The sequence below is a fragment of the Gorilla gorilla genome, chromosome 18 (assembly GCF_029281585.2).
Source record: "Gorilla gorilla gorilla isolate KB3781 chromosome 18, NHGRI_mGorGor1-v2.1_pri, whole genome shotgun sequence".
Lineage (NCBI taxonomy): Eukaryota > Metazoa > Chordata > Mammalia > Primates > Hominidae > Gorilla > Gorilla gorilla.
In genome coordinates, this window is record NC_073242.2 from 29,087,450 (window position 1) to 29,103,793 (window position 16,344).

At 48.4% G+C, this 16,344-nt stretch overlaps 1 protein-coding gene across 3 annotated transcripts in view; it reads right to left on the minus strand.

Annotated features, from left to right (window-relative positions):
* The window catches only part of LOC115932779 (sortilin-related receptor-like), a 308,035-nt gene that overhangs the window by 236,957 nt on the left and 54,734 nt on the right, over positions 1–16,344 (minus strand). For 2 of the 3 annotated variants that reach the window (XM_055365612.2, XM_063699573.1), the window contains exon 6: positions 205–266. The exons of the other annotated variant lie outside the window; for it this stretch is intronic. In XM_055365612.2, the coding sequence (XP_055221587.2) occupies positions 205–266 (62 nt within the window). The remainder of the gene's footprint in view (positions 1–204; positions 267–16,344) is intronic. 3 annotated transcript variants of the gene reach the window in all.

Genomic DNA, 16,344 nt, shown 5'->3' on the forward strand with positions numbered 1-16,344 from the left:
TTTATCACATTCAAGTTCACGGAACTGCCGGACAGAGTTGGTGTCTCTGAGACCACATGGCCAGCACAGGCAGATTCAAGACAACTCTGCAGAAGAGCAAAGGAGGGAGAAGTTGGGGAGGGGGAGCTGAGCATGTTCATTCATTCATTCATTCATTCATTCACTCCCCACCACCTCCCTGAGGTCTGGGGGGCCTGGCCTTACCCTGTGATCCACCAGAAGGTGATCCTCGACAGGAAGGAAGCGCTGGACTCTGGGCAGGGATTCTAGTGGAAAGAAAGCACAGGTTTGGGAGGAAGAGGGAAAGGAACGATTTGACTTTTCATCCAGGTCAGAGCTTAGCAAGTAGTCAGCTGCTCACTCTTCCTTCCAGAGGACTAGCGTCAGCTCCACACCATTCTGCACCCCAAAAGGACCCTCTCCTAATCCCCAGGAGAAAGAAACTCATGGCAGCTCTTCCAGTTTCAATCAACGGAGTGTCTACCATTTGCAACCACAATACAACATGCTATAGACCTGCCTTGTCTTCTATCCCCGCAACAACCCTAGGAGCTGGTGTTAACATCATCCCTACTTCACTCATTCATTCAACAAATATTTTCTGAGCACCTACTATGTGCTAGGCATTCTACAAGGTACTACAGGGTTGCCTTATATCCCCACGACAACCTCATGAGCGGTTATTACTTTGTCCCCACTTTACTCATTCAGTCACTGAATATTTATTGACCACCTACTATGTGCTAGACACTCTACCAAGAGCTTATATACTTGCATTATTTTATATCCTCATGGAATTCTATAAACATGGTATTACTATTATCTCCACTTCATTCATTCATTCATCCAACAAGTATTTCCTGAGCACAACCCTTGTGCCAAGCACCCTGCATACAAATCTAAACAAACAGAAATGACCCCTGCCTGTATGGAGCTTGTGGTCTACTGCAGTAATCGTCAGTAATACCTGCCAAGATTCTCTACTATTAGTAGCTAGCTCTTTTCTAAGTGCTTTACACAAACTACCTTATTTAATCTTAATCCTCACCTCACAAGATAAATAAAAAGTATTATATCATCCCTGTTTTGCAGTTAAAAGAAACTGGGCCTGTAATCCCAGTACTTTCGGAGGCCGAGGCAGGCAGATGATGAGGTCAAGAGATCGAGACCATTCTAGCCAACATGGTGAAACCCTGTCTCTCCTAAAAATATAAAAATTAGTTGGATGTGATGGCGGGCGCCTGTAGTTCCAGCTACTAGGGAGGCTGAGGCAAGAGAATCGCTTGAACCTGGGAGGCGGAGGTTGCAGTGAGCCATGATCGAACGACTGCACTACAGCCTGGCAACAGAGCAAGAGTGTCTCAAAATAAAAATAAAATAAAATTTAATTTAATTTAAAAACTGGGGACCAGAGACGAAAAGATTTGTTCAAGGTCCCACAGCTAAAAGCAGTGGAGTCAGGATGTGAGCCCCAAAGAGTCAGGCTCCAGAGAGAGACATGCATCAAATGATCACATGAACAAATGCAAAACTACAACTTCTGGGCCTTGATGTGTGTCCTGAAGGGAGAGAAATATTACCAATGAGACAAAGTAAGTGCATGGGGGCTGATCTGGTGTACGAAGGTCAGAGAAGGCTCCCCCGAGGAAGACAGTCAAGCTGGCACCTGAAGTGTGAGTAGAGGAGAACTAAGTAACAAGGAAAGGCAACGCATTCCCAACAGACAGCAGTGTGTGCAAAGGCCGGGTGGTAGAAGAAAGCATGGTAGACTCCAGGAACCAAGAAGGGGCCTGAGCAGTCTACACTGGAGGCTGTGCACAGTCTACACTGCAGGCCACACATTTTGGTCTTCATTCTAAGGGCAATGGGAAGTACTGAGAGATTCTAAGCAAGCTATCAAAGAACTTATTTCCCAGAGAAATGAAGATGAGCCCCAAGTCAACAACATGCAGGCAAGGAAAGGGACCGACACAGAGCTCCTGGGATGACATACAAAGCCTGGCTTTCAACATGGATGCATCCAGGTCTACATTCTGAAACACAAGCTTTAGCAGCAGAGGGAAGAGAGGTCACCATGCAGTAATGAAAGCTTTAGCCAAGGACTCCACTCAAAGTTCCAGCCTTGTGCAGATATAAGGCATTTACAGAGCCCGATAAGGTGGCATACTCTCGTCCAGTGGTTTTCCATTCAAGGCTGGGCGTGCTTTTTAAAAAATACTGTATCCTGGCTGGGTGTGGTGGCTCATGCCTGTAATCCCAGTACTTTGGGAGGCCAAGGCATGCAGATCACTTGTGGTCAGGAGTTCGAGACCAGCCTAGGCAACATGATGAAACCTCGTCTCTACCAAAAATACAAAAAATTAGCTGGATGTGGTGGTGGGTGCCTGCAAGCTCAGCTACTCGGGAGGCTGAGGCAGAATTGCTTGAATCCATGAGGCGGAGGTTGCAGTGAGCTGAGATCGTGCCACTGCACTCCAGCCTAGGGACCCTGTCTCAATCAAAATAAAAATAAAATTTAAAAAAATACTGTATCCAGGCCCTACCAGCACCAGGCAATCTGATTAAGCTGGTTCTGGGTGCGACTGGGGCACTGAAGCTTTGTTTTTGTTTTAAACTTCCAGATTTTTCTTGGAAAAGTGGCTGGGCAGGAAATATGCAAGGTAAGCCAAGAACATCTTGTCACACTGGACAACAAGGAAACTAAGCATGAACAGGATTGTTAAAAGGCTCAAGAGCCAAGCAGAAGTGGCCCCTGCAGGCTAAAAGAGGGACAATTTGAGCTTTGACAAGGAGAATAAGTACAACAGGCTGAAACATACCAAGCAAGGTTTTTGTTTTGTTTTGTTTTGTTTTTTGAGATGGTCTCGCTCTGTCGCCCAGGCTGGAGTCCAGTGGCGTGATCTTGGCTCACTGCAAACTCCGCCTCCTGGGTTCAAGTGATCCTCCCGCCTCGGCCTCCCAAGTAGCTGGGATTACAAGCGTCAGCCACCACACTGGGCTAATGTTTGTATCTTTAGTAGAGATGGGGTTTCACCATGTTGGTGAACAGGCTGGTCTCAAACTCCTGACTCAAGTGATCTGCCCACCGTGGCTTCCCAAAGTGGTGGGATTACAGGCTTGGGCCACTGCGCCCGGCCTTTCATGTTTATATACACAAGTTTCATATTGACGCTGGAAATAAAGAGAAACATCTGATGTTGTCAGTGAACCAGGTCATTGTTTGAACACAGAAAAAGCGGAAAGAAACAAGTATTTTCTCCACCTTTCCCAAATGTACTCATTTGGTTCATCAGGGTTGGAGAAGGCTTCCCTGAGGAAAACAGTCATTTATTCGATCACTACAGAGTGATCAGTGATCAAAGAAATGAAGGGGAAACTCTTTTCCATAAAAAAACCCAGCTAAAACATAAAGAATGATATCATAGAAGAATGAGCCATTGTACAAACACAATGGAGTACTGGAATATTCGATAATAATGAATTATTACTAAAGTTAGTATTACAGTCACATATACATGTTTTTTGTCAAGACAAGGTCTAGCTATATTGATCAGGCTGGTCTCAAACTCCTAGGCTTAAGTGATCCTCCTGCCTCAGCTTCCCAAAGTGCTGGAATTACAGGCATGAGCCATCACATGCAGCCCAACAGTTACAGTTTTTAAAATTCTTATCTTTCAGATGTTATCATTAGAGAACGTGGAGCAATGAACATCAGGAACTCTGTTATTTTTGCAACTTTTTGTGAGTCAAACTATTGTGAAATAAAAAGTCATTAAAAATAAACAAATCCATGTCCTTCGGAGATACATATTAAAACGTTCACCTATGCAATGCATGGTAAAGAGCTCATGGCAGCTGGGCGCAGTGGCTCACACTTGTAACCCCAACACTTTGGGAGGCTGAGGCGGGAGAACTGCTTTGAGTTCAGGAGTTCGAGACCAGTCTGGGCAACATGGCAAGACCCTGTCTCTACAAAAAATATAAAAATTGGCCGGACATGGTGGCACGTGCCTGTAGTCCCAGCTACTCAAGAGGCTGAGGCACGAGAATGGCTTGAACCCGGGAGGCAGAGGTTGCAGCAAGCTGAGACTGTGCCATCGCACTCCAGCCTGGGTAATAGTGAGACCCTGTCTCAAAAATAAATAAAAAGAAAAGAAAAAGAGCTCATGGTAGTTCATTATCCTATGCTGTCTACTTTATGTTTCCATCATAAAAGGCTAAATAAAAAGCTCCTCCAGTGATTCGAATAGACAGCCAGGGCTAAGGATCAGGCTCCAGTCTGGGGCTCGGAGGGGTGATGAAGTTCCCAGCCCTGCCTGTCCACTGGAATCACCTAAGGAGTTTGTTAAGTGCCAAGTGCCTAGGGCCCTACCCCAGACCAACTAAATCAGCACCTCTAGGGGGAGGACCCTGACAGCCACAGATCTTTAATAAGATCATCAGATGCAGCCGGTGCATTCCAGACCAACTGAAGCCAAGTTCAGATCAGACCGTGGACCCGGACAGACCTGGGTTCTAATCCCAGCCCTGCTATATTCTAGCTAATGACCTTGGGCAAGTCCCTTCACCTCCAAGCCTCAGTTTTTACACCTGGAAAATGGGAGTCGTTTCTCCTACTGCTTGCTCAGCCTATCCCCCGGGACTGCCAGGAGGGACAAATGACATGAGGCCCATGGGACTGTGTCGTAAAGCGGAATTTCTCCAACCTAAGGCGTGGAGGTAGTGGTGTTTGCTTTGTAGGCTGGGTAGAAACACTGCATTGCAGGCTGGTTTTTCATCCGGAAGAGCTGACACCTTCTTGCCCACTCCCACAGTCAGTGGTTGGGTTATCAGGGAATTGCAAATCCATTTCACCTGCAGCCCAAGCCCTACCCACTGTGAAAGACCGAGGTGCTGGCTGGCATAGAGAGGAGGAAGGGGTGGGGCATGGCTGTCAATGATTCATTTATTTCTTGGTCAAATATATGGGCAGGACTTGCTTATAGGCCAGGATGTGGGTGAAGTGCCGTGGACGGAGCTGCAAACGAGACAGCGAGACCCCTGCCCCATTCAGCCTCCTGCCCTGGGGAAGATGGACAGTAAGTAAACCACGGTGCAAACAAATATATAATTACAATCAGAATTACAATCAGTGAGAGCTGCAACAAAGGAAAAAGGTCAGTCATTTGAGGCCTGATATCACCCCTTAATCACTGAGGGTTGAGGTAGGCAGAGGTTAACCAACCTTTTCTGGAAACGGCCGGCTGATAACAAAGGAACAAAGGAAAAAGAAGGCGGCAGGGGTGGAGGGGCAGCTTCTGTGTGAAGCAGTGCACAGCACGGGGCTAGCTGGCATGGCTCAATCCCAGCTTGCCATTTCCTAGCTGTGGGACCTTGGGTCAGTTCCTTGGTGGTGAAGATTAAATAAGATCAAACATGGTAAGTACTTAGAATAGTACCTGGCACAGAGTAACAGCCAAAGAAAGGGTAATATGAGTAGTAGTAGTAGTAGTAGTAGTAATAATAATAGAAGCAGTGACAGTAGCCTCTGGTATATGGAAACATAAAACTGTACACCTTAAATATATTTTCGAGACAGGGTCTCGCTCTGTCACCCAGGCTGGAGCACGGTAGTGTAATCATAGCTCTTTGCAGCCTCCACTTCCCAGGTTCAAGTGATCCTCCCACCTCAGCCCCCCAGGTAGCTGGGACTACAGACACACACCACAACACCCAGCTAATTTTTGTATTTTTTGTAGAGACAGGATTTCACTCTATTGCTTGAGCTAGTCTCGAATTCCTGAGCTCAAGTGATCCATCTGCCTCGGCCTCCCAAAGTCCTGGGATTATAGGCATGAACCACCGTGCCCAACCTATATACCATTTTTATTTGTCAATATACATCAATAAAGCTCAAGTGTTTGGGGGGGAAAAAACCCAGTGGGTTCACAATACACCACTATACCAGATGCTTTATATATCAGAAGCATCTATGGCCCACAGACCAGCTATTTATAAGTAAAGTTTCATTGGAACAGTCACACCCATTCATTTATGTATTATAAATGAATATGGCAGCTTTTGAGCTACACAGCAGAGTTAGGGGTTGCCACAGACAGTGTATGGGATGCAAAGCCTAAAGTATTTATCAGCCAGCCCTTTCCAGAAAAGGTTGGCTAACCTCTGCCTACCTCAACCCCCACAACATACTAAGACACAGTGATTAAGGGGTGAAATCAGGCCTCAAATGACAGTCTTTTGCCTGCAAATCCAGTCTTCTTCAGCCTTGGCATCAACGCGCAGGATAGAGACAGCCAGGGGAGGCTTGAAATGCAGCCCATATCCAGCTTAACAAGACCCTCAAATCCTAACCTTCCCTCAGCCCAGTAAAACTAAGTCCCCAGCCACTGGTAGAAAACCTGCCCTGCAAATGCAACAAGGACATTGACAGACAGAACACTGCACAGTTTTTTGTTTTTTGTGTTTTGAGACTGAGTCTCACTCTGTCGCCCAGGCTGGAGTGCAGTGGCCCGATCTCGGCTCACTGCAACCTCCACCTCCCAGGTTCAAGTAATTCTCCTGCCTCAGCCTCCTGACTAGCTGGGATTATAGGCACCTGCCACCACACCCGGCTAATTTTTGGATTTTTTGATAGAGATGGGGTTTCACCATGTTGGCTAGGCTGGTCTCGAACTCCTGACCTCAACTGATCCGCCTACCTCGGCCTCACAAAGCGCTGGGATTACAGGCATGACCCACCGCGCCCAGCCATTGCCGTTTCTAATTTGCACACTCAAAGAGCTTTGTCAAATTCTTCTCCTCAGGCCGCCTCTCTTCTATGGATCTAAACACAGATTTTCAGATTATCTCAAGTTACCAATAGGGAGGCCAACACAGGGTCCCCCCTTCACTGGCAAAAAAAAAAAAAAGGGAACAGCTTTTTTTTTTTTTTTTGGAGACGGTTTCACTCTCATCGCCCAGGCTGGAGCGCAATGGTGCATTCTCAGCTCACTGCAGCCTCCGCTTCCCAAATTGAAACGGTTCTCCTGCCTCATCCTGCCACATAGCGGGGATTACATGGTGCACGCCACCATGCCTGGCTAATTTTTGCATTTGTAGTACAGACGGGGGTTTTATCATGTTGGCCAGGCTGGTCTCGAACTCCTGACCTCAAGCGATCCACCCACCTCGGCCTCCCAAAGTGCTGGGATTACAGGCATGAGCCACTGCGCCCAGCCTGGAAATAGCCTCTATCTGACGTGGAAGGCGTTACTTGACAACAAAGACTACTAACTTCTGAAGTAGGTCAAGGATGGAAAATAAAAAAGGAGGAAAAAAAATCATGGGGCACTGGATTGTAATCCAGGGAGCATCTCATTTAACCCAAACCAAGGAGAATCTTTTGACATCACACACTAGGTACAAAAGACAGAGCCACCTCCAGGGGGTTTTCCAGCCTCAGACACTGAAATACAGCAACTCCTGTCCCAGATAGCATGAAAGCAGCTTGTGAACTGGTCCCTCCTTCATTTGAAATGAAAACAATTCAGAGAAGTCCTGGCTGAAGGCAGAGGGAGGAAAAGCCTGATTCATCCAAACAGAGTGATGTGTTCTTTGGCATCCACCATATTGATATCTACGTTTGGTACCAGATGAGCTGGCCAGAAACCCTGTGGTTTAAACCAATTAGGTACGGCAGCCCCAGGCACTGATTCTTGGAGCGCAGGGTAGTTTAAGGACCTTGTCTGGGTCTTTCAGCATGTTGACCTGTTTGTCAGAAAACACTCTCGGCTTTTAGTTCTAACGGGTTTTCTGCTGGTTACCTCCGCTCTGCACTGCCAAAGTGCCCCCCACAACCCCTGCACCCAGCAGGAGGCAATGCGTGCAGCAGCAATAATGTTTAGAGCAGTGATCCTCAAACGCAGCTCCGTCACCAGCATCGGTGGCACCTGGGAACTTGTTGGGAACCGCATATGCTCGGGCCCCACCCAGACCTACTGCATCAGAAACTGTGTGGGTGGGGACCAGCAATCTGTGTTTCAAGCGTGAGAACCCAGTGGGAGGGTTCCTGACACATCACCACTCTGACCCTCAGTGTCTTCATCTGTCAAGTGGGGAGACTGATCATCCTGCCCTACTGTGAGGACTAAATAAATAATACAGTGCACCCAGCTGTCACCCTTATTAGACGGAGCCTAAATGTCCAGCAGTAAGAGATCTGCCAGTATAACGTAAACACTGGTGATTTGTTTGCCCTGTTGCTTACCAACTGTGCAAAATGCCTCCCTGCCCAGGACCTCCGTTTCCTCTACTGGAGCACACCCCAGAATCTTTTCCCATGCCCTCTGCCCATCAACTTGTCTGTTTTCTTTGCTTGTTTGTTTCGAGAGATGGGGTCTCACTATGTTGACCAGATTGGTCTCAAGAAATCTTCCCCCCTAAACCTCCCAAGATGCCAGGACTACAGGTGTGAGCCACGCACCTGGCCCTTTTTCTGGTTTTTGATGCTGTAGTGGGCACAGGGGAATATCCTGGCTCAGCCTCCCTCTCTACCTGCCTGGGTGCCTGCAAAGGCTTTTTAAGTGCCACCGACCTCACCCCCATGTCCAATGTATCCTCTTCCTTTGAGCCTGAGGATCTTCCACAACCTGTCCAACCTGAGTGTGTCATTCCACTGGTGAAAAACCTTTCCTCAGCTCCCACCACAGTAGGGTTAAAATTCCAAGTCCTGGCTGGATGTGGTGGTTCACCCATCCCTGTAATCCTAGCATTTTGGGAGGCCAAGGCAGGGCATCACTTGAGCTCAGGAGTTCAAGACCAGCCTGAGTAACATACAGAAACCCCGTCTCTACCAAAAACAGAAAAAGTTACTTGGGCGTGGTGGCACGCAACTATGGTCCCAGCTACTTGCGAGGCTGAGGTGGGAGGATCGCTTGAGCCCCGGAGGTGGAGGGCACGGTGAGCTGAGATGGCACCACCGCACTCCAACCTTGGTGACAAGAGTGAAACTCCATCTCAAAACAAACAAACAAACAAAAATTCCAAGTCCTTACTGTGACACATAATTGCACCCTTGATCTCTGATGCTCCCTGACTCTTGCCTCTCTTTTCGCTTACATCCTAGCCCTTCCAATCTAGCCAAGCAGAATTCTTTTTTTCTTTCTTTCTTTTGAGACAGTCTTGCTCTGTCGCCCAGACTGGAGTACAGTGGCGCGATCTCGGCGCACTGCAACCTCCGCCTCCCGGGTTCAAGGAATTCTCCTGCCTGAGCCTCCCGAGTAGCTGGGATTACAGGCATGCACCACCACACCCAGCTAATTTTTTTATGTTCAGTAGAGACAGGGTTTTACCACGTTGGCCAGGCTGGTCTTGAGCTCCTAGTCTCAGGTGATCTGCCTGCCTCGGCCTCCCAAAGTGCTGGGATTACAGGCACGAGCCACTGCACCCAGCCTAGCCAAGCCGAATTCCAAGTGATTCCCAACACCCACAAGCTCCCTCAAGTGGACCTTTGCACATGCCAGTTGCTCTACGAGAAGCACCCTCCCACCCCACCACCACCTCCAACCATATTCACCTGGCCAGAGCCTCGCATTCCTTAGACTTGAGCATCCCCTCTCCTCCCTGGATGCTAGCCCTGGAGCCCCAGGCTGAGTCAGGGACCACTCTCCCAGCCCCCACAACTCCCAGCACTTCCCTCCCTCAGAGCCCCCACCGTCCATCCTGCAGTTGTTGGTTCAACTGCCTGCCACCCACCTTCCATCTCTCCTCCAGGGCAGTGGTCAAGGTCTGTTTCTTTCTAGCTCAGCCCCTGGCACAACACCTGATTATTAAATGACTGAAAGCATGATGGAGAAGTGGAAAGAAAATGGGAGTTTCAACGCTTTAATCAACGGTCCAAGATCAGGCCTTGGTGGGTGGGGACAGAGACTGATCATGAAGGAGCACAAGGGAACTTCCTGGCATCCTTGCAGTGTTCTGTATCTTGACAGGGGTTTAAAGTATTCCTTTACCAAGATTCATCAAATGCTAACTTGAGATCAGCAATTTCACTGTATGTAAATTTTAAGCAAAAAACTCAGAACTATAAACAGATCTTAAACTCTAGCTAATGATTTACTTGGAAGTGGGTGCATGAAAGAATACTAATATATTTCGAAGGAAGTTTCAGATATCAAAAAAACTACGTTCAGTGGCTCAGGCCTGTAATCCCAGTACTTTGGGAGGCTGAGGTGGGAGGATGGCTTGAGGCCAGGAGTTCAAGACCAGACTGGGCAACATAAGGAGCCCTCATGCCTACAAAAAATTTAAAAATTAGCCAAACACAGTAGTGTGCACCTGTAGGGCCCAAGCTACTTGGGAGGCAGAAGTGGGAAGATCACTGGAGCCCAGGAGTTGGAGGCTGCAGTGAGCTATGATCGCACCACTGCACTCTAGTCTGCGAGACAGAGTGAGACCCTATCTCAAAAACAAAAAACAAAACAAAAGTAGCCGGTTGGCTGGCTGATTAGCTATCTGGTTAGACAGACAGATATGTGACAAAGCAAGTTTAGCAAAATGTTAACTGTGGCTCTAGGTACCAACTATATGACTGCTCACTGTAGAATTCTTTCAACTTTTCTGTAGGTTTAAAAATGTTCATAGTAAAATGCTGGGGGGAAAATATTACATATTATACAGACAGGACTAAAAATACCTCTTACTGCAAATGAGCTGAGTAGCTTTCACTGAATGTTCCAAACCAGTGATTTGCAACCCTGAACCACCTGGAGATCTTGTTAAAATGAGTTTGACTTGGTAGGTCTGGGATGAGGCCTGAGACCCAGCATTTCTAGCAAGCTTGCGGGGGATGTCGAGCGTTCCAACTGGTCCAAGGACCTCTGTTTTCAGCTGGGACCTAATAAATGATCTCCTTTGGCCTTGATCCCCTTATCTACAAGATCCTCCTCCCCCAAACCTAAACCACAGACTCAGGGCCAATGAGAAAAAAGGCAGGAGACTGGGGACCGGCCGGAGCTCTGGCAGTCTTGGTCAGCCCTGCCCAGGCTCCCAAAAGCCTCGGCAGCCCCAGAGCCAGAAGGACAGATGGGAGGAGACCCACCAAGCAGCCAGGGCTGGAATAGACATCTGAGTCATGGAGTGGGAGCAGGGCCAGCTGGGGAGGACTGGCCGACTCAGTGACTCAGCACGAAGTGGCCTGGAGGAGCCAGCCCTGCCAGCTCCCACCCAGGCCCTGCCTGACCTGACCCCAGCCGCCCCAGGCCTTGGCTGATCACTCTGAGGACAGGCGACAGGTGATGGATGGCCTGCTGCTGCTCTGAGGATGGGAGAGCAGCAAGCCTGGACTCTCCCCATCTTCCTGGCTCCACTGTGATTCAATCCCTGAGAGTGATGGGAAGACAAGCAAACAGGTTGTCCCGTTGTCCTCCTCCCCAGATCACAGGGCTCAGCTCTGGGACAGAGAGAGGAGGTGAAGCCAACAACAAATCGAGTTGCAACCCGTTTTCAAGAAGGGGCTGCTGAGGTCCCCAAAGGAAGAGCACCGAGCCCACAGCCACAAGTCTAGCTGATTCTCACAGGACCTGGTTCCTACCCTTCCTTGCCCCCATCTCAATTGCTAGGCTATGTTGCTAGGTAGTTATGTGGTTATTTTGTTTGTTTGTTCATTTGTTCGTTGTTTGTTTGAGACAGGGTCTCAGTCTGTTGCCCAGACTGGAGTGATCTCAGCTCACTGCAACCTCCGCCTCCTGGGTACAAGCAATTCTCCTGCCTCTGCCTCCTAAATAGCAGGGATCACAGGTGCTCAACACCATGCCCAGCTAATTTTTCTATTTTTAGTAGAGATGGGATTGCACCATGTTGGTCAGGCTGGTCTCAAACTCCTGATCTCGGGTGATCTACCTGCCTTGGCCTCCCAAAGTGCTGGGTTTATAGGTGTAAGCCACCACACCTGGCCTTGAACAAGATTTTTAAAAGCACTTAGCATCACTGAATTGCACACTTAAAATGGTTAAAATGGCAAATCTTAGGTTACATATATTTAACCCCCCAAAATGCAACATTTTAAAAAAGAAAATAAGGCTCTTGACACCATGCCAAGCCTTCAGAACATCTGTGCATACATCAGTCCCCTTCCTCTTTCTTGCTGGTAATACTTGAACAGGATGAAGGCAGAGAAGCAGCTTAATCTGATGTCCTGTGAGGCCTCATGCACACTTCACCCTTATGCAAGACATAATATACGTGCCACATGTACTGAGCACCTCCCCATATAACACAACAATAAATTACCACTACAGGCCCACCGTGTGCCTGGCTGTGTCTTAGGCACTGAGGTTACAAGGTGGATACTGCCACGTGAAGCCTCTAGCCTAACACAAAGCCATTATTTAGCCAAGACCCTCCCATTCAGCAGTTACAACCAAGAGAAGTGACACGATTGTGCACAGCAGCCAGTCGTGACTTCGAATCTCTGCTCTACTACTCACGTTGAGCAAGGCACTTATGTCTGCGATTGTTTGTCTGTAAAATGAGAAAAATAGTACCAAGTTCACCACGACTGCTGTGAGAGTCAAGTGAGACATGTATATAAAGAACTTAGCATAGTGCTAGCCAGTACACAGCAAGCATCTAATAAATGTCGATTCCCGTCCTTGCCTTGCAAAGGAAGAAAGAATGCCTGAAAATGGAAAGGGGACAAAAAAGGAAGCTAAAAAGTCATCAGAGCTAAAGAAATGCTTAGACCAGGGGTGGACAAACTTCTTCTGTAAAGGGCCAGATGGTAGGTATCTTAGACTTTGTGGGTGCTACAGTCTCTGTAGCAACTACACAACTCCACTGCTGCAGCTCCAGACACCTGTAGACACTATGTGATGAATGCGAGTGGCTGTGTTCCAATAAAACTTTATTTACAAAAACAGGCAGCAGGCCAGATTCGGCCCATGGGCCACTGGCTAACTCCTGGTCTAAACTCTAATCTGCAAAAAGGTAAATGGCAACCCCATGGGGTTCCTGAACAGGAACCCAAAGGGAAGTTCAGGCTTCCTGGACAGAGAGTGTCAGCCAATCAAAGTGTTCTCTCCCGGACAAGTGCACAAATGTCAGAAATGCAGCAGCCTGCACACCCACATTTGACACCCTGCTGGATCTCACTGCACAAGAGGCAGACCACAGCCGGGCACGGTGGCTCAAGCCTGTAATCCCAGCACTTTGGGAGGCCAAAGTGGGTGGATCACTTGAAGTCAGGAGATCGAGACCATCCTGGCCAACACGGTGAAACCCCATCTCTACTAAAAATACAAAAACTAGCCAGGCATGGTGGTGTGCGCCTGTAGTCCCAGTTACTCAGGAGGCTGAGTCAGGAGAATTGCTTGAACCTGGGAGGCGGAGGCTGCAGAGCCAAGATCATGCCACTGCACTACAGCCTTGGCGACAGAGTGAGACTCCAAAGAGACAAACTACAGTGTCTTCCACCATCTTGGAAGACCAGCAGTGACACAGGAGGAGCTGAGCTGGGGGAGATGAGACAGAAACAGAAAACAATGACTGGGGAGAAGAGTCAGGGTGTCCCAGCCCCACAACAGTGCAGCCTTTTAGCCGCCAGAGCTGAGAGCTTCATGTCACCCAGGGTGGCAGAGCAAATCCCAGGACCAGGCTGCCAGGAACGCAGAAAGCACAAAAAAAGGTCCAAGTCAGCTCTGTGAGTCACCCTGGTACACACACACCCAGGGGAGAAGTGAAAGGGAATTTATCCAGATTCCCAAGGGAGATCAGAAATCAAGAAAATCCCTCCTTCAAAAAGCTTCCAGAACCATCCATGGCAAGAGAGCTCTTCCCAGGCTCCCAGAGGAAGCTTGATGGGTCGGGTGATCCCCACGCCAGCCAGGCAGCCCCAACCAGACTCTGTTTACCCTGAGCAATCCAAGGTCTGCAGCCACCCAGTTGAGGTGTGACTTGTTTTGTATAAATCCCAGTTCTAAAGAATGGCTCGGCCAGACATGGTGGCTCACACCTGTAATCCCAACACTTTGGGAGGCCGAGGCGGGTGGATCACTTGAGGTCAGGAGTTCGAGACCAGCCGGGCCAAGATGGTGAAGCCCCGTCTCTACTAAAAATGCAAAAATTAGTCGAGCATGGTGATGGGCACCTGTAATCCCAGCTATTCAGGAGGCTGAAGCAGAAGAATCGCTTGAACCCAGGAGGCGGGGTTGCAGTGGGCCGAGATCATGCCACTGCACTCTAGCCTGGGCAACAAGAGCAAGAATCTGTCTTAAAACAACAACAACAACAACAACAACAACAAAAAACAACAAACAAAAGACAAAAAAGAATAGCCCAACATTTGACAAACAGGGACACTCGGCTGCCACACACTTACACACACTGATACACAATACATCCAACAGCCACTGACTCATGAGCCCCTCTCTTCTGTGTCAGGCACCAGCCAGGGATCCAAAATGGGGTGACCCCTGGGCTCAAGCGATCCTCTAGCCTTGGCCTTTCAAAGTGCTGGGATTACAGGCATGAGTCACCATTGCCTTTGTGAACTTTATACATATGCAAGCACACACAACACAAAGACACACACACACATATTCAAACACACACATACATGAACATAAACACACTCACAAGCACACATTCACATATAAGCACATACACGCATATACATGCCTATGACTACCGAGACACACAAGCATGCACATGCATGCATATGCACACGTACACACAGATGCACAGGAATACATACACAGACGTGTGCACTTGCTCATTTCTCCAACCCAGCTCCTCTTTGGGCAAGGAAATACCAACATGGGACTCCTCAGAACATACACTGGGACATGCATTTCTTTTCTCTTTTTTTGAGACAGAGTCTCATTCTGTCACCCAGGTTGGAGCGCAGTGGTGTGATCTCTGCTCACTGCAACCTCCGCCTCCCAGGGTCAAGAGATTCTCCTGCCTCAGCCTCCCGACTAGCTGGGATGACAAGCATGCACCACCATGCCTGGCTAATTTTTGTATTTTTAGCAGAGATGGCATTTCACCATGTTGGCTGGGCTGGTCTCAAACTCCTGAACTCAACTGATCTGCCTGCCTCAGCTTCCCAAAGCGCTGGGATTACAGGTGTGAGCCACCACGCCCGGCCTGGGACATAGGTTTCTAAAATCTCTTAGTTATCATCAACCTCCTCCTCCATACTGATGCACACCAAGCCCTTTCGTCACCCACAAGGTAAGCCTCTGCCCCTCACAGAGGTTTAGGCCAAACCCAACAGAACCACAGAGGTGAAAAGTTCTCCCACTGCAATCTGCCCATTACCAGCTGACTAGCCACGAACCAGCATCAAATAGGTGCTCCAAGGCCTCCCTGCCATACTCACAATAAAACCCAAACAGCTCATCTGGCTCACAAGGGGGCTGTCCCACCTCTCAGGCACACACTGTCTCTTAGCCTTCTCCTGCTGTGCTGGCTTTTCTTGCTGTTCTCTCCACACCTCCCCACCCCAGGGCCCTTATACTTGTTCCCCTCTGCCTGGAACACTCTTCCTCTAGGTGTTTGCTCCACCCACTACCTCACCCCTCTAGGTCTCCGCTCACATGCAGTTTTCTGGGCAGGCCTTCCCAGATCTCTCTTATCAAAAGCTGCATATGAGCCTGGGCAACACAGCAAGATCCCATCTCTATTTAAAAAAATAAAGAATAGGCCAGGCGTGGTGACTCACACCTGTAATCCCAGCACTTTGAGAGGCCAAGGCGAGAGGATCACTTGAGCCCAGGGGTTTGAGACCATCTCCCCATCTTTAATTATTAATTAATTAAAAGTAAGCCAAGTTGGGGAGCAGGTGTAGGGAGAACATCAGGAGGAATAGCTAATGGATCCTGGGCTTGATTCCTAGATGATGGGTTGATCTGTGCAGCAAATCACCATGGCACACGTCTACCTATGTAACGAACTTGCACATCTTGTACCTATACCCTGGAACTTAAAATAAAAGTTGAAGAAAGAAAAAAAATTAGCCAGGCATGGTGGTGTGTGCCTGTAATTCCAGCTACTCAGAAAGCTGAGGTAGGAAGATTGCTTGAGCCCAGGACGTCAAGACTACAGTGAGCCGAGATCACACCACTGCACTCCAGCCTAGGCAACAGAGCAAAACCCTGTCTCAAAAAAAAGAAGAAAAGAATTAAAGGAAATTAATAAAGTGTTCCCTTTTGTTCTACTAGCAGAAACGGTGGCCATCTCTACACTCCTCACTGATAAGTTTCCATATTTACAGAATTTCTCTGAAACTGACAAAACAGACCAAGGGTCTCAAACTCAAATCCCTCAGGGGCCAGGCATTTGCCACAAGTGAGGAAAGCATGCCAG